The following is an 18,526-nucleotide window of genomic DNA, read 5'->3' as shown; positions in this document are numbered from 1 at the left end:
AAACACGCTGGAATGCGAAATTATCCGGTCATTTTGATGCACGAGTGTAATTCGGGGGAATATTTCCCGAATGAACTGTTACATTACTTGTCAAACTGATTTAGAATGGAATTGCCATAGATTCGAAGTGTGTAAGAAGCATAGAAACTATGCATCTATGAACAGAACAATTATCGCAGTGCAGTTTCGCTTCCTACAATGCAATTATCGCTGTAATTTTCGATAATTTTTCTCCATATACATAGAATTTTTGACAGGAGGGAAATATTCGTAGGTAATTGCACAAGTGCATCAAAATTACCGATAATTTTGCATGACAGCGTGTTGTCATAAAAACTGCATGCAGTTTTTCAAAGAAAACACGCTGGAATGCGAAATTATCCGGTCATTTTGATGCACGAGTGTAATTCGGGGGAATATTTCCCGAATAAACTGTTACATCACTTGTCAAACTGGTGTAGAATGGAATTGCCATAGATTCGAACTGTGTAAGATGCATAGAAACTATGCATCTATGAACAGAACAATTATCGCAGTGCAGTTTCGCTTCCTACAATGCAATTATCGCTGTAATTTTCGATAATTGTTCTCCAGATACATAGAATTTTTGACAGAAGGGAAATATTCGCTGTAATTTTCGATAATTGCATTCCATTTACATAGAATATTTGACAGGAGGGAAATATTCGATTAAACATGTCAGTTTACGAGTCAAATTCTCGTCATCTGCGACTGAGGCTCATCGAATGCTCCAAATACCTATGGTGAAGTCGCTACTAGTGAAAGAACGTGCCGAGAGTGGTTTCAACGCCTCAAGAACGATTATTTTGACGAAGAACAGCAGGGCGGTGGAAGAGAGAAGATTTCCGAAGATGCAGAATTGGAGGCATTACTTGATCAAGACTTGTGTCAAACACAACAAGAATTGGAAGGATAATTGGTTGGTTAAAACCGAGCTAAACATTCATAGACGATTGTTATAGAACGCAATTAATGCGTTTGAGCTGATCATTGAAAGACAAACGGCCGCAATACAACGAGATACATGATAAAGTGATTTTACAGGATGACAATGCTCGCCCCATGTTACGAAAGTGGTCAAGACAACCTTGAAAACGTTGAAATGGGAAGTCCTACCCCACCCGTCATATTCTTCAGGCGTTGCTCCCTAAGACTATCACTTGTTTCGATCAATGGCACACGGCCTGGCTGACCAGCACTTGCGGTCTTATGAAGAAGTAAAAAATTGGATCGATTCGTGGATTGCTTCAAAAGATGACCAGTTTTTTCAAGGCGTGGTTCGTACGCTGCCCGAAAGATAGAAGAAAGTAGTGGCCAGCGATGGACAACACTTTGAATCATAAATATATAAGTAGTTTTTCACAATAAAGCCTCGGATTTCGTAACAAAAACTACGGAAGCAAAGTTGGATGCCTGTTTATCATATAATTCAATAATGCCATAAATTCTTCTTAGTTTACTCTACAGTTTACACAAATGAACACTAATTTTGATAAAACAAATTTTTAACGTTGTTGAAGCGTGTCTTTTTTTCATGATTGAATGGCGTAATCTACAGAACACAAATGACATAAGAAATGACTGAAAAATAATGAAGTGTTACCATTAAAACCATTTTGAATTTTATCATTCCTTCAAGAAAACCCTATACATACAAGAGGTTTGAAAAATTGAAATATCAGAAAAAATTCGCATTCTAGTCATTGCCTCGAACATATGCATAACGATTCAATATGGCTAGTTACTAATTTGCATACTGTTTTTCGTTTTCCATCAACAGCCCTAATTGAAGAAAACTTCCGCGCAAGACCTGACACAGTACGAGAACCACCAGAACAGTTTTCCATCAAGCTTACACACCAACAAGTGGTTGGACTGGAACAGAGTTTTCCGGGGTTACACTTCAAGTCTTCTCCGACGAAATTAAAATGTTGATTTCGAATGCATATGCAGTGAAGTGAATTGACCTTGAAAAAATGGTGGATAAATTGCACGAATATACGGGATATTTGGGTTGGTTCCACGAGCAAAAAGATAGTTTCAAAGAAAAATATGCCAGCTGGAAAGAACAACACACAGGAGGTTTTGGGGAGTTCTTGAAAGGACTGGTGATAAAGAAAAATGAGAGAACTGATATCGTTCATGAGGATTATTCACATCTGTACAGGTAAACTGTTCATGATATATCGTTACTTTTAAAGTATTATATAAGAAAATATAGCTGCTTTTTGAAATAGAAGATTTCGAGCTGAAAATTGACATTTGATAAATATCACAAATTCAAATTTATTCATTAGTTAATAGCAAATGTTCAGTCATAAACTCACTACATCAGTAGCGCATTTAGAAATCATTAGGTTTGGGTAGGTGTAATAACCGAAAAGAAAATTTAACGAAATTTGATTAGTGATAAAAATGAAAATGAATTTCAATTCAGAAAATTTGAAGAAAATTGAGCTCGTCCACATGTTTTGTCCAATATATCGTCTTTTGTATTCTTAGTACATTTATTGAGTGTTCAAATTTCATTTATTGGGGCAATCACCCCCCAGCCCCCCTGTGTATGAATCAAAAACTTTATATTTCCAATTATTTGAAACCTAGAATGAAAGTTCGAAAAATGTTTACATATAAAAAAAGGTAACTGAATACAACACATTTCAAGACACAAAATTTTCATTACTACTTGATTGATGGGAAAGCGGATATAAAAACCGTTAAATAATGAAAGCAAGTATATTCCCATAACATCAGCAGTTATCTGTCAATAATTCCTCAATAGAAGCTCATTTATTGAAAGGATTATTATGATTTGTCTGATCTGAAATAGAACATACTGCTCAAACCTTATTGAGGTGCCAGAATGTTTCATGAAATAAAACAGTATATTTATTAATGAAGCAATAGAGTTATTCACCTGAGAAATGTGTGGTTTACATCAGCTACTTCATTGAAGTGAAATATTCTCATAAATTTTCAATCCACAAATATCATGAAAATTTAATTCTAATAAAGACCTTTTGGTTCTTCAAATGGAATTGTTGATATTTATATTTTTTTATATATACATAATATCGAAATAACATTCAATAGTACGCAATTCATTGAAGTAGCATTTTTTGAAAAATATTCAACAATTCAATTAGTTTTCATCATAGTATTCATAGTTATCGCAATCCGCAGTTTTTCTTATTTAATTTATTCTCTTCAATGCGGGTCTATGTTTCAGTTTAGAACTGTATCAATGTAAATTATTGATTTTATTTCAGAATCATCACTCGATAATTTCATGATATCGCATAGAAATATTTGTTTACTCTAACGCCAGTTAATATACAGAATAAAACGCTGATCATCAAGGGTATCAATTTTTAAGCGATTTGAAAAAGAAAAATCCATATACTCAAATTCATATCAGCCTAACTCTCAACTCTATAAACGATATTTTCTGAAGCTTTGTTAGCGATCTGTCTTTGTTAGCTATCTGAACTGTTGCTATTGTTCATTGCTGCTACAAGGCTCATGAACTGTTTCATCTTAAGAAAATCACACCCTTGAAGATCAGTACCTTTTTCTGAAGAACTCTTAAAGTTAATGGAACTTAGGAATGTGGTATTAAAACTGAAACACGAAAACAGAACGTGATTTCATAGACCTATTGAAATTATTTTTCACCTAAAACTTATTAACTAATCCAGAAATCGATAGACAATATGGACTCAATGAAACCAAATAAGCACATAAATTGAAACCCTTAAGTTTGAGTTCTTCGCAGGTGTCGAAGAGCTTAAATCAATCAATAAATACTAGATTCTATAAGATCGCCTATTGTGAAATTGATTCAAAGTTTAACAGTTATTTCAAGTCTATCAAATTCGATACGTCGGTATTTCGGCCCCAGAATGCATGTATTATTGGTCCAGAGAAATTGATATCATATATATAAGATTCAGATGATTCGTATTGTCAATTATAAAATAATGAACAACGTAAAAAAACTTTCAATCAGAATCAAGTAGAGACAAAATGAATATCAATAATTCAAAAAATAATTGTATTTGTACCGTTTTCATTAGTTTTCAATCTCTTTGGATGCTTCGAATTAATAACGAAAATTTTTATCATATCAAGTTTATGAAAACCTTCACACAAAAATGTTCAATAAACTGTGAAGATTTAATTGAACTTCAGTATGGAACTAATTCATTTGAAATACCGTTTAACTTTAAACAGAATTAACGACTCTGAATTTTTCACGAATTCATTCCTAATTGATAGAAACCATTTTTTCTGGTATCAACCAGTTGCAATGAATTTGTGGTGCGATTACAATCAAAATAGATACCATAAAATGAAATAGCATTGATCCAAATTGACATTGATTAAGTGCAATATTTCAATTGTGACTTTCTCACACAAGTTACTTTTCCTAGCTAGATATTGATGCAATATCAGTTGCTATTGAATAATTCGGGAAAATTATTGAAATCAAAAATTGATTTCAGCTCAACTGCTTTATAGTAAGATAGATGTGTGATCAGAATAATTATAACAAATATGAACTAGATATGTATTTCATATTCAGTTAATATATTCTCAGAAGAACCTTATTATTTTATATGTGCTATTCATTCCACTTAATTTAATAAATTTCTTACAAGAATAAATTAATTATTCTTTGGTCTTTTAGTCGTTGTTTTCCTAAACAAAGAAAACAACAACAAACTTTCAGCTCTTCCTTAAATTGAACGTTAAACATCAAATTTTACGATAACGATTCAACCAAAAAAAAATTACAGAGCTAATAAAGAGATAAGAACCCTTTCAAATAACTCATTATTTGACTTCCCATACTATTGAACAAAGCTGCCGATCGTAAGAAGGTGAAGTTTCTGGTATGAATTTCATATCTGAAATTTTTTATCAAACCTCCGTTTCTGACATACAGGGGGAACCAAAATTTTGTTGGAATGCCCTGTATGAACCTATAAGAAAGTATTTCCTAAAAACTGGAGTATTTATTTTTGTCATACTGAAAACCATTCATGACATTCAATACATTCTTTGTGATCTATACCTATTTGTAATGAAAAACCACTTCTTTTCCAATATATTATGTCGAAGTATCGTGTGTCCATAAGAAAGAAACAGATTGAACTGCAGTTGTCTAGGTTATCAGCGGTTGGAATGATCTGATTCAACAGAAATTGTTTGATTGTTCAAGTATTGTGTGAACTTAATTCGGAAATAATATGAACAATATCTCGTGAAATTATAGAATTGAATTCTATACTTCATTTTTGACATGTGTAGTACCTATTGTATAAGGTCAGGATGTCTTTACTCAGGTAGGTAGTTTTTACCAATCAAGAATTCTCCTTCAAAAGAAAATTAAGTATTTCTTATGTAGTGTCGTTAACATTTGAAAAATAACATTTCAACTTTTGTGAATGAAAAATGCTATGGAAATTAAAAATTTTTAAAAGTTTCGTTTCTATTGCACCATATGGCAACAATGACTGCAGATTACATGGATAAACAAAGACATCATCAAATCTGTTACGTTATAATCATCGTTTATCTATTATTGATTATTTAATGATAAACAAAGATAGCTATAATTTCATCAGGATGAAGTAAAAGCCAACAACAACGGAATGGAAAAAGAGGAGCACGGACTTTTTCATATCAGTCATATCATATTTGGAATTGCACTTGACTAATGCCAATTTAAGCAATTGGCACGATACGATTTAACCATTTTCGAAAACTGAATCCCTAAATATTTTTTGAGAATAATTTGTAAAGTCATGAAGGAAAGCCATAATAATTAAACTTGAATTCCCCATAATTAGGGAACCTTTATTGAATTACATCTTATATATTTGTTTTTATGACATGGGTTTCTATTATTCTCTGGAATTTCTTACGTCATTTGAGTTCAGTAGGTTTTGCCATTCAATCATGGAAAGATACACGTTTCAAAATTTTTTAGAAATTGTTTAATTGTTCTATCAAAATCCGTGCTAATTTGTGAATAGTCACAGAAAGTTAAAAAGAATTCATGGAAGACATTATTCAGTTAATCGACTATCATTATCTTCTTTCTATTTTAGAAAAATTTGAAAGTGAATTTGCTTTACACGATACGAGAGTACCAGTAGCAAGTACTGACTAGTTTCAAATTTATCTTCAATCAGGCGAATCAGTTAATCGATTCATGATTAACTGAATGATTGCTTCTTATATTTTTATCAGTATTCACAAACGACCACTGGTTTTGATGAAACAATTTGACAATTTCTAAACATTGTTGAAGCCTGTATCTTTCCATTATTAAATGGCATGAACTACTGAACCAAAATGACATTGGAAATTTCAAAAAATTATACACAGTGTTGCCATTACAACCATTTTGAATTTCATCCTTTCATTCTGAAAACCCTAAATTTTGCCATTGTCATGAATGCCACCAACTACAATGTTCGCTTTTTCCAATTGTTTGAAATGAAGATGAAAACGTAAGATTTTATCACTTTCATCCCCTGAAATGCATTTTCCACCTCATAAAAACAGGGTTTTCAATCTAAATCCGAAAAAACAAATCACCACACTGCGAAAGCAGAGCCGATAGATTCAATCAACGTAGTAATAAGGATTTATTGTTTCAGGAAGAAGACCAGACGAGAGCTAATGAGAATATCGATGGCAGTTACTGGTATTGAATTCTCTTATGCGGCAGAGACTGCGTTTGTTTCTCCCACACTGCTCAAAATAGGGGTTGAACATCAGCATATGACTTTGGTTTGGGCCTTGTCGCCTCTCATCGGTTTCTTCCTGACGCCTGTTTTCGGGTCTTTGAGCGATAGGTGTCCACTTAAATTCGGCAGAAGACGGCCTTTTATTATACTGCTGTCAATAGGAGTTCTTCTAGGTAACGGGTTTAATTCAATTTTTTGTTGACAAGAAGAATAGTGTGATTTTTTCATATTAATGTTCCGTTAATCATCTAAGTGATCCCTTTCATATGCACCCTCCACTTCCTGCGTGGAATTGCTGAGAATTGCGCAGCATACGGCTCAAATTCCATGGTTCCATAGAAATTTTAGCTCTTTTGAATGTACGTTATGCATTGCACTTGCATAAATCATAACTTCTTGGCAGAAAATGGTGTTTCAAGACCGATAATAATGTATAAAGTATATCCAAAGTCACTTGGAGGAAGCCTGCATATTTCAATTATACAAGGGTTGTCCAAGTTTTCAGAAATTCCTTTGGAATTTATGAAAATATTGCTATCAATACTCTCAAATAAACCCCGGTATTTAGCAGATCGTCTTGGAAACAAGAATGTCCCGATTTGATTGATCTTATTGGCTGAATATTTCCCCTCGTATTCCCCTTTCCACTTTGAGAGCGTTTTTGGTTACACTCATTGGCTGCATCTATCACTTCTTAACTACTTTCTAATAATTCGCATAGACCAGTGTGGTCCATATGGATATTATTGAAATGCATTTTTAAGTAGTTTTAGTTCGTTGTGTGACTGATGCTTTTAATGATTTCGACTATGATGTTCGGCACAATTCTATGGCTTATGTAAAAAAAAAAGAATATTTCGCAACCAAATCTATTCCTCCATTTACTTTCATAGCCAGAATTGATATATGACGGGTTCTGAAGAAAATGATTTCGCATCCTAAATATCTTCATTCCACTGGAGGGAGAATTGATTAAAATGAGATTAACCAACAAAATATCCATTAGATTTTCTGATTTTAGCAATGTTATTACTGGTTTGAGAAATCATGTAGAATAGGCATATGATGTTGAGGCTCTTAGTACGTCAAATTAGCAGCTATGTTGTCAGATCGAAAAATCAATCAAGTATTTTATAGAAAAAAGATATATTTCACCATTTCCTGTCATCAGTCAGGACAGTTTCAATAATAGGTTACATATATCTTTGAATATTTATTCTGATTCTGATTACGAAAAATTTAAGGGTTATCGAGGAAAAACTTGAACTGAGGAAATAGGTACTACAATTTCTAACTGAGTGAAGTTCTATGAGTTCCGGAAAACATATAAACTAAAATTGGAATTTGGATAACTAAATTTGACATTTCATGAAATGTCATTAATTATTCGTAATTGAAAATTTTATTGGTTTATGGATTTTCAACCATCTTAACGAATAATTCATTACAATTCATGAAATTTCGACTTTTCAGTTTCTCTATGTTTTCTGGAAGTCATAGACCACTCCATTCAATGAGAAATTGCAGTTTTCCTTAGTTCAAGTTTTTCCTCGATAACTCTTTGAGTATAGGATTTGCTTGAGACCCCTATCTTTTTATACCTACGTAAAATTGACTGAATGAATAAAAAATATAGGTTTTTTCCAAAAAAATTTTGAGTGACTTGATGTCACTCAAGGATCTCAAGGTCGTGCACCTATTCTACCCTAGTTGTCTTATCTTCAGACAGAACATTTCCGAATTCATCTCAAACATTTTCGTGCTCTTATAATTCTATGCAACGATCAGTTCATCATCGTTGTTCCTTGAAAGTATATTACAGTCCCATACATACGCAAAAATATTATTTTCAACTCAAGGGTTTGAAAAGTGTGCAACTATGGTTTATGACAGTTTTGCAATTATCTCTGGCCAAGCTTTTTTATAGACTAGTTCAAGTGACTTTGGATATACTATACTAATGTAATGATTTTGAGAGCAGTGGTGTAGCTAGAGGGGGACCTTAGCCCCCACTATATTTTTGATCGAGAGAAATGTCAAATATAAACGATGTATACGCCATCTGAAACAGACGCGATCCCTCGAAATCAAGTAGGTATCAATCAGAAAAATCTCCCGTTTTGTCTGAAAGTTTTATAGGTTTAAGTGGACACACCAGATTTTCTTCTTAGTTATCACATTTCAGAGATTCATAGGATAATAAATTCAAATGGCTATGAAAACCATTTTATATTTTCCACAAATTCCATGCGTGACACTTTTATTCAAAACTCATATAAAAACAAAGAATGACATATCATTCTCCGATATGCTTGATGAATACTATGTCTAACAATGAATGTGAAACATTTAAAATATTTTTCCAGTCTCGCACGTTCATTATTAGCCTTGAATATTTCAAATATTATATCAATAAAAGTTTCTTCAGAACAAATCACACGTGAACTCTATAAAAATTATTTTTATTATTTTATTTCGAAAATTTTATTCTCGCTTTCGCGCATGAACACCACATTAAATTCGGATAAAAGTTATTTATAGATCAACATCTGATGAACGCTGCTTTCCTTATTCTCATTGTTCCTTCATTTTCTGAATGAAATCATTATTTAAAGAAAGCTCCTTTATGATTAAAATATACCTACCAGTAATTCTTATAAGATTTCATTAAGATTGATTTTCTTTATTAATTTGTTATGAGAATTATCGGATTACTCCCTAATCAATGTGAAAAGTTGTTAATAAGTACCGTACCTAGATCAATTTCAATTAACCAATTGACACAATTCAATGTTTGCATCTAATAACAGAATTCAATTGTGTGTATAGTTTTAATCAAGTTTCAACTGACATAAACCGATTATGATCACTAAATTGTAGCTTTGCATCTGCCGATATCCAGTTGGGAATTAAGCGACATGCAAAATAATTGATGCATTAATTGAGATTAAAAAACATCATAAATCATTCGCGTTGCGTCTTTTGATGGAAATTTCTTATATCCGAAGAAGTAATGTTAATCACTCATTACTCACTCACAATTTCAGCTTTTCGTTGTGAAAAATTGAAACTTAAATCTTGTTCTATAACAATATATGTATAAAGCCAGGTACACAATATGAATTGAATAGATCTCTTGCATGTTATCATAAGTTTGATTAGATTAATTTGCAATGAGTAATGGGAATTATTAATGAACCAGATCATTCAAAAATTTCTTTGATTTATAACAGAGGTTATTTTATTTTACTCATACAAACTTAATTTCAACCCAGTCATATATATTGTTTAATTTTTTATTTCGTTAGAATTTGTATGATTCTGGCTATGAAATCTGGATAACATTTCACATTTAGCTTGAACACGTCATTCTCCATCTCAATAAAAAATTTCAGTTTGATGGTAATTCTATTTTTGAAATCATCAGAAAAAACATATTTCAAATATTCAACTCAAAAAATAAGTAATTTATATAGATACAAAAGGAGCCCTCAGATACTGTTAGTGAGGTACTGATTTTTTGAAGCGAAGGACAATAATCATAGAGCCACAACAATGACAGAGTATAATATTTTCGAATTCAAATCATAGAACCTGAATTTTCAATTCCCATCATTCTGTGAAACTTCCAAAACGCAATCTTTTATGATAAAATTTCGAAATTTCAGGTCTAATATTGGTTCCAAATGGTGAAAAATTAGGTCTTGCAATGGGAGATACGCCATCCTTCAGAAATCTTTCAGGGAATTTGCAAAGCGCACACAGAACTTCAGCCACAAAACATGATTATTCCTTTAATTCTACAACAAAAAACGATCCTTCCCAATACAGTATAGGAAATCATCCTTGGGGAATCTTCTTCACTGTATTGGGCACAATCTTACTGGATTTTGACGCTGACGCTTGCCAAAGTCCAGCCAGGGCTTATCTGTTGGATGTTACCATTCCAGGTAAGTCAAGATTATTTACCATACCAACCACTTTATGAAATTGTCCAAGATGATAGGTGTATTTCGATTATTACTTTTGGGTTTAGTTTTGGTGGGTTTCTGAAATCTCAAATTTCAGATGATCATGCAAGAGGCTTAAGTACGTTCACAGTCATGGCTGGCTTAGGCGGCACCATGGGATATGCCATGGGTGGAATCAATTGGGATGCAACTGTAATAGGTGATTGAGATATATTTATCAGCATATACATTTATTCTTCATTTTTTCATTGAATATTGGTGTAAGCATAATATGACGCCAGTTTACTCTGGACCTGACCTAAGACTTAAAAGTTTCTATTATAATTCTACAATAAGCATATAATATTTTCAACTTTCATAATATCTCCGTTGAATATTTGTTATATTATGTCATCTCTTGTTATAGCAATTTTCTTCTTTTTTTTGTATGAGCGGTCCATATCACTAAATGAATTCATATCTGATTAGGTTTTCAATTCAAAACGGAGTAAAGGTATTCTCTGCCCTTTATAAGAAATCGATAAAGTAACATAGTCATCATTCTTATATCGTTTGATTTCCATCAACAGGAATGTTATTGGGAGGGCATGTCAAAGCAGTATTCACATTGATAACAATCATTTTCATCATTTGTGTGACATGCACTGTCACCAGTTTCAAAGAAATGCCGTTAGAAACGCTGCAAATGCCTATCGATGAAGAAAACAGAGAAATAACACAAAGGAAAGAAGAACAAACAAACATTTTAACTAAACCCGAAGTTTCATATGGTACACTCGTCGATGAAACTGAGAATAAGGTAAAACAAAAATGAAAAAATGTTAAGTTGTGGTACTCACTCCGACAAAATTCTCTTTCAATTTTTTTAGGAACAAGAAATGGCTAATGTTGAGGAGGTAGAAAGAAGCAAATTACAAAGAGCTGCAAGCTTGCCTCCGCCACCAGCAGATGCGACATTGTTGATGTACCTTAAGAGTATAGTTTTCATGCCAACATCTTTACTGAAACTTTGTCTTACAAACTTATTCTGTTGGATGGCTCATGTTTGCTATTCTCTGTATTTCACAGATTTTGTTGGAGAGGCTGTGTTCAATGGGATTCCTACGGTAATCAATGATATCATAATTTGAGGAATTAAATCAATTTTTGTACCTTTAAGAGATGATCAGTAGCGTCCAAAATGAAAGATGTTGAAGATTTTGAAATCCCCCTCCTGTTTGTAGGAATTTAAAGAAAAAACTGATTTCCGAAATAGAGTTTCAAAGAAAATTGTGACACTTCTCAAGTTCTCGTTCTCGATTTACTCCATTCGTCCATATACAGGATAACTTCCGAAAAGAAGGATCTAAACACTTGAAATGATCAGGATAGTATTGAATCTTGAATATAGCTATTAAAATCTGACTAGGCCGTATAAAATATGTATAAGATTACCATTTCAAGCTTCATGCAAAATTTTGAGTCGATAGCATCACCAGAACCGAAGAAAACTCAAAGTATTTTGTGTGTTCATAACAAAATAACCTCCTTGCAAAATTTAAACTCATCTAATCTCCATTTTTTTTTGCAGGCACCGGAAGATTCAATAGAAAGAATACGCTATGAGGAAGGTGTACGTTTCGGCTGTTGGGGAATGGCTATGTACTCCCTTTCTTGTGCTTGCTATTCGACAATTATCGAAAAAATGATACACAAATTTGGGTAAATATAAATATTCATAGATAGAGATAGTTGATATATTTTTCAAAACAATGTTCAAAAACTAGGACTAAATTCGAATATTCAACGGCTGATATTTTTGCTTTGATAACATTCATCTGTTTGTCCTTTTTCCTCCAAAAACAAAAAACACTAACAAATTTCACACTATGTTTTATTATTTCTTGGAAAAAAAGCTCAAATCATGGTCTTCCACGCAAAGATCAGTTTGCTAACCTTCAAGCTATCTATTGTTGAGGATCGTCTATAATGTTTTTAATTAAAGAATGGGATATATAATTTACAATTTGATTTTTCAATCCAATAACAAAAAAAATTGTCTTCCTTAACAATTGGCACCCCACGTTGGGCGCCAATTATTATTGGATCGAAATATCAAATTTGAAATTAAATATTCTATTCTATATTAAAAAACAATTCACATGATCCATAACACTAACTAGCTTCAAAGATAAGTACGTGATTATAGAAATGATAACAAAAGTTCATATATTCAAAAATTAATAATTCCAAAAGTACTAAATCTTCAAGGTGAAAAATATTTTATTCAGTATAAATGTAGGAATACAAGTTTCCGAGGAATTGTTCCTTTTAATTTCGTTTCCTCAATTTTTTCCCTATAAAAATTAATGGATCGTATTTTTAAGCTATTTTTGTACCAAATTTCATGCAAAAAGTTTCTTCAATTCCCGAGAAAAGATCTAGACGATGAATAGATTTATTCTTCAATCAAAAATGATATGATATTATCGAAGTCTTTTGTAAGATTCAATAGGATACTATGTACAATTTCCAAGAAATTATACCTCATTCGCTACTTACTTTCTTGACTTCCAATTGAATATCCGAAACAACTTTCGATTATCTACTCAAAAAATAGTAAAAAAGATTTTTATCTATCACCTACCAAAAATTATAGAACTCTTTCAATATTTACTTAGTAAGTTTTCACTCCAAATTGACGTAATAATATGATTATTCTTTGAAAGGTTATGAAATGTTTGTTTTGTCTGCAAGCAATAAAGAAATGTTAGGACCCATATACATTTCTCTAATTTCACGAACATTCAATTCTATTTTCGCCATGCAGTTACAGGTTCGAAGTAAACAGTTTATGTCGTTCTCCGCAAATAACATCGGAAATAGTTTATAGACGACATTTTCTCCAATCACGACGCTTCATAATGAAAAGAAACTTCCCACTGAATTTCGTGAAAATAATTGCCCAGTTCGAAAGTATTTCGTACCTAGCTTAACTACCAGAATAAATTCCCAATTTTCCTCTAGATGTCATCTCATGAAACCGTCAAATTAAATCGATTTTTTTTCTAATTGTCTCATCTGATCTGTTAAGTTTTATTTCTTTGTTATGGTTTGCCGTATAGAGATTTCCAAATAATACGTTTCAATTACTAATTAATTGAACATTTTCATATAATCTCATAAACTTGAATTCCTTTTTCATTGAAAGTACAGAGTCGCCTACATAAAACAGCCTAGCCAAATATTCAGGTTACTATGTAATTTGGGTATACGAACATCTCTTTAACCGCAGTAGCAACCACCTCAAAAAATAACTTAATTTAAATATTCCATACAGGCACCACTGGGGAAAATAATTAAATTGTTTTTCAATCAGAAAACGTGACCCAAATTTCATAAAAATATCTGCAACAGCATTAGTGTGGTTATAAAAAAAAAATTCTGGAAACTGGACCACCCTATATCTCAAAAGTTTATCACTTTCATATAAAGTTTCTTTCTTAAAATGACTCCAAGAATCACCCCCCTTAAATATTATCATACCATTATGGAACACCCTGTATGTACAGAGTGTATATAAATAGTTAACATTTAGGTGGTGATTCCTTGTTAAAAATAGGGTCGGTCTTTCATATGAACTTTACTTTTTGTATAGGAGAGTAGTATGGCAGAGTTTCAATTCCTCAATTTTTTGCCGTCATTATGTTGAGATATTTTGCTTTTTAAAAGGAAGTAAAAAACTGTTATCTAAAATTTTTCTCCTGAATTATATTACCGGTTTGAAATCAGCTCGGAAATCAGTCTTTATATTTTCCGGTCTTGAATGTAATTCTACTCATTTTCAGATGAAAGGCCTATAAATTATTACACATGCCTGAACATAATAAGCTACTAACCAAACAAAATTAATCGAAGCAGTTAAAAATCATTTTAATTTAAAATTTTTAATAGAAAAATCGAATCAACTGGAACGCAATCAGAATAAATCAGCTTCTGAGTGAAATCTGCAATTTTTCGTGAAAACTTTCCGATTGGCAATGAAACGAGACAGTTTATGAGGGTAATCAACTGATTAATGGTGACAAATGTTCACATTTTTTATTGTGAACCACTTTGATCCGGAAAGAAATATTTTTGTCACAGCGCGGTGTATTTTCGGTTTGTCCATGGCCCACTCCAGATGCATGAGGTTGCTTTGTTGTCGAAATCGTGTGTTTTGGATCGTTACGTCGATCAACTTGGCTATGCGAACTATGCGATAAATCTTTTCCATTATCAGAAAACCGTCTGAAGTTGTTTCGACAATATCTATAGGCACAAGTTAAGCACTCAAATATCGTGATCATTGTTAAATTTTACATGCCAACGATTACTTTCAATGAAAAAAAAATAAATAAAAATTAAGTTTTGAAATGTGTAGAATCCAGAGATTGAACGAAAGAAATTCAAGCGTCCGATATTTAACACTTTTCTCAGAAACTCTATTAAATAATAGAGAATATGATTCATTAATTTTTGAACCGAAATCCAAGAAAATAAAATTAAAATATTAATTTATATTTTTATATCATGACATTGAAAAGATATATTGCTACGATTATGAAGAATACAATACCGTACCTCTAAAACTTAGAGGAATAGAACATTGTACCATGTGGCCAACATGTACCAAGTGTCTAAAAACTATCAAAATCAATTGAACCTTTTAGATACTTAATACATATTTCACAGTTTCTTTATTTTGTGTTTCTACAGGAAAATTTCGATGTACCTAATATATTCATCAAACTCCTAAATTCCATTCATATTACTGAAATAATATACCTATATGTATATAGTATGTATATGTATATAGAGTTGAGGGGGGCTATAAAAACTTTTAAATTCTTGGATTTGGGTCATAAGTTCTCTCAATTGTTCTATCGTAAATTGAAATGTAAAACCAATGCATTTCGATTAGTTTATGACAGAATCAAATATTAAAAAGATGTTTATAAACAAACTAAGACCGGAACATTTCGAATATAAGCACACTACTGTTCATTTTGTGTCGATTATCAGTAAATGTTGACATTCGAAGAAGTTTGAATGAATGCAATGTAGGTAATAACCATTCCAGTGGAAAGCAACAAATTTAGATAAGATAATTCGCATCTACACTGCAATTTATCACTGTTATACAGTCCATTCATTTTCATGTTGCATTAAGTTCCGGATAAGGCGAACTCAAGCGTTTTATCCGAAACCAGCTTCCGGTTACCACATTTTGAATGAATCACCCTGTATAGAATGACATCAAATCTCAAGAAGTGATTAATCTGCGAAATTCTGCTAAAACCACATTTTTTTGATACGCTGACTCAAACAATTCAATTTGTTAGCCTTCCTTAATAAAATGTTCATATTTTGAGGAAGTTAGCTGCATTCTTAAATTCACACCTTTTTTCAAAGAATAGCAATTTCCAAAAGATTAATCGTTCAATATGTTCAATGTTCGTCAAATTCAAAGTGTTGAAGAAAAACGCTCAATTCAAAAGGTCATTGAAAATAAAATGATTTCAATTATGTATTTTGATAAACGATGACCAATTCTAAAATTGAATTATGCTGAGAATTCTAATAAAATTGAAATAACATGTCAAAAAATTGATATAAGGATTATTATTCACAAAAAATCAGGCCTGGGTATGAAATCCGTATTACTGCAAAATGTTTTTAAATTTTTGTTTTTGGTTTCTAGGGCCAAAAGAGTTTATATCACTGGTCTTCTTATTTACTCTGTTGGTATGTTTCTGATGGCAGTTACTAAGAATAAAATTGGCGTTATTTTATTCAGTTGGACAGCTGGAGTGATGTATTCAACTTTATTCACGATGCCATTTCTTTTGGTGGCTCATTATCATGCAAAAGGAGTGGTAAGGGATATTTTTCAGTTGTGCTACAATTCATCATGATTTGAATTGTTGAACTTTCGGTTTTAAGTTATTTGAATTCCAATATTCATATCACAAAAATTTAATACTTACTATTGGTTGTGAAAAACATTTTAACATTTGACATTACAAAATTTCTAGTCGACATGAGTTGATATTCATATAAGTTATATTATATGTTGATTTTCATTAGACTTATAAAAGAAATAATGAATAAATTTCATTATTTATCCAATGAATTTGTAATCGCAGAAATGTTGAGAATTTCTTTTCCAATAGATTCGTTGTTTTCTAAAATATTTTTGTACGATATTCTTCTTAAATTTTCTATGGTTTTGGTAAGGCGATCGACATGAAATTCTGCAAGACTGCAAGAAGCTTCAAATTGTCATTTACATCCAAATTTTTATTTTTTTAGTGTTCAGCTCTTCAAGTTTTATATGAATACTTATTGTTTCAACTTCATTGCTAACGAAAACAGAATACGAGACACTAGCGGTTTAAGCATGTCAGATTGTATCAATTCAACAAACCGCTGAAAATAAATGTACTAAATCATAGAGATAAATTTCATAAGAGGCGGCAAGCAGTCTAGACATCAGGTTTGAATTTATATCAAACTGTCATCTTCCTACGCTAATGTTGCAATTTTACTGAATGAAATTAGGAATTTGTCAATAATGTTTTTGAGGGTTGAATCACAAGAAAATTAGATGGGAAATTTATTGGAAATGAATTTTCTTAAGTAAAAAAATTTGGTCATTTCATTTTGACATTTTTAGTATTGGTGTAATTATTTCCAAAAGTTTCTTTTTTTGTTAATCAATTTTTTCTTTTTTTGTAATTTTTTTAATACCATTGTTGTTGAAAATTAAATTTCCACTTTGGCGTTTCTTTTTTTCGGGTATCGCAAATTGTCACCATAAAGAGAGAACTAAATCCAGAATAGTCATATGAATCTGGTAGAGTTGATATTCAATACAAAGTAGATTAACAATAATCGTTGGAATATTATTCGAAATTACAACAGTATTTTTCATTCGAGTAGGTATAAAATCAATTTCTATTTTCCCTTTTGAGATCTTCATATGTTATCAAATTTTTCAACTGAATTCAATTTTTTTCAGTTCGAAACAAATCCAGAAGGTGAGGAGAAAGTTATAGGTCAGGTGCGTGGACTTGGAACAGACTTGGCCATAGTATCGAGCATGGTATTTTTAGCTCAGTTCATCTTATCCATAACAATGGGGACAATAGTCAGGATATCAAAAACAACAACGGCTGTTGTCAGCGTAGCCAGCTTTTTAGCATTTTGTGGAGCCATTTCAGCGAGATCAGTATTATACCTCGATCTTTGAATTATTAATTTAGAAATAGAATAACGTGTTTGGAAATCTGCCCATGATGACTTATAGCCAGAGATATTTTAATCGGTCTGCACGGCTGTTTACATTAAATAAAAACAATAGTATAAGAAATAAAATTTAATCCAATTCAATCAGTAGAGTTTCATTATTTTCAGATTTTTGATAAATCATTTGATCATTTCTAATGAACACAAAATATGTAAAAAATCTGGTTCAAAAGCTCCATTGAATTTCGCTAATATTTAAGATCACCTCCTTGATTTCGAAGATATCTGACTTTTTTACATATTTCGAAGAATAATAACCCCATCGAATTTTAACTCTGAAATTACTGCCAAAATGACGATACGAAGGTTTGTTGGGATCAAAAGAATAATAGAAAAGTATCTCTCATAGTATGATATCTCATATACCATTTGTCAGATTTCAACGAAATCTTCTTTGAACATAAAATGAAAATATTGGGGAAAACAAATAAATATCAGGAAGAA

General features: G+C 31.7%; 2 protein-coding genes across 4 annotated transcripts in view; one reads left to right on the top strand and one right to left on the bottom strand.

Annotated features, from left to right (window-relative positions):
- LOC123677061 (synaptic vesicle glycoprotein 2C-like) overlaps positions 1-18,526 on the bottom strand; it is a 57,885-nt gene that overhangs the window by 37,075 nt on the left and 2,284 nt on the right. The window lies entirely within an intron of this gene.
- LOC123677060 (proton-associated sugar transporter A) lies at positions 1,866-18,166 on the top strand. Of its 2 annotated transcripts, none has more exons than XM_045613492.1 (9): positions 1,866-2,188; positions 6,693-6,955; positions 10,451-10,732; positions 10,851-10,952; positions 11,323-11,552; positions 11,623-11,859; positions 12,324-12,454; positions 16,476-16,650; positions 17,796-18,166. In XM_045613492.1, exons 1-9 carry the CDS (start codon positions 1,998-2,000, stop codon positions 18,024-18,026), a joined length of 1,842 nt encoding a protein of 613 aa, XP_045469448.1. In that variant the 5' UTR covers positions 1,866-1,997; the 3' UTR covers positions 18,027-18,166. The 2 variants fall into 2 exon arrangements, with proteins under 2 accessions (XP_045469448.1, XP_045469449.1); XM_045613493.1 differs by lacking the exon at positions 1,866-2,188 and adding an exon at positions 5,193-5,369.

This window comes from Harmonia axyridis, chromosome 3 (assembly GCF_914767665.1).
Source record: "Harmonia axyridis chromosome 3, icHarAxyr1.1, whole genome shotgun sequence".
Taxonomy (NCBI): domain Eukaryota; kingdom Metazoa; phylum Arthropoda; class Insecta; order Coleoptera; family Coccinellidae; genus Harmonia; species Harmonia axyridis.
This window is presented reverse-complemented; position numbering and strand designations above follow the sequence as displayed.

Bases quoted from the DNA above. Each gene is read 5' to 3' on its own strand.
- LOC123677060 (XM_045613492.1), top strand. From the start codon at position 1,998: ATGGTGGATAAATTGCACGAATATACGGGATATTTGGGTTGGTTCCAC. The intron at 6,956-10,450 runs GTAACGGGTTTA...TCGAAATTTCAG, and splicing joins GTCAATAGGAGTTCTTCTAG to GTCTAATATTGGTTCCAAAT. The intron at 11,860-12,323 runs GTAATCAATGAT...TTTTTTTTGCAG, and splicing joins TGTTCAATGGGATTCCTACG to GCACCGGAAGATTCAATAGA.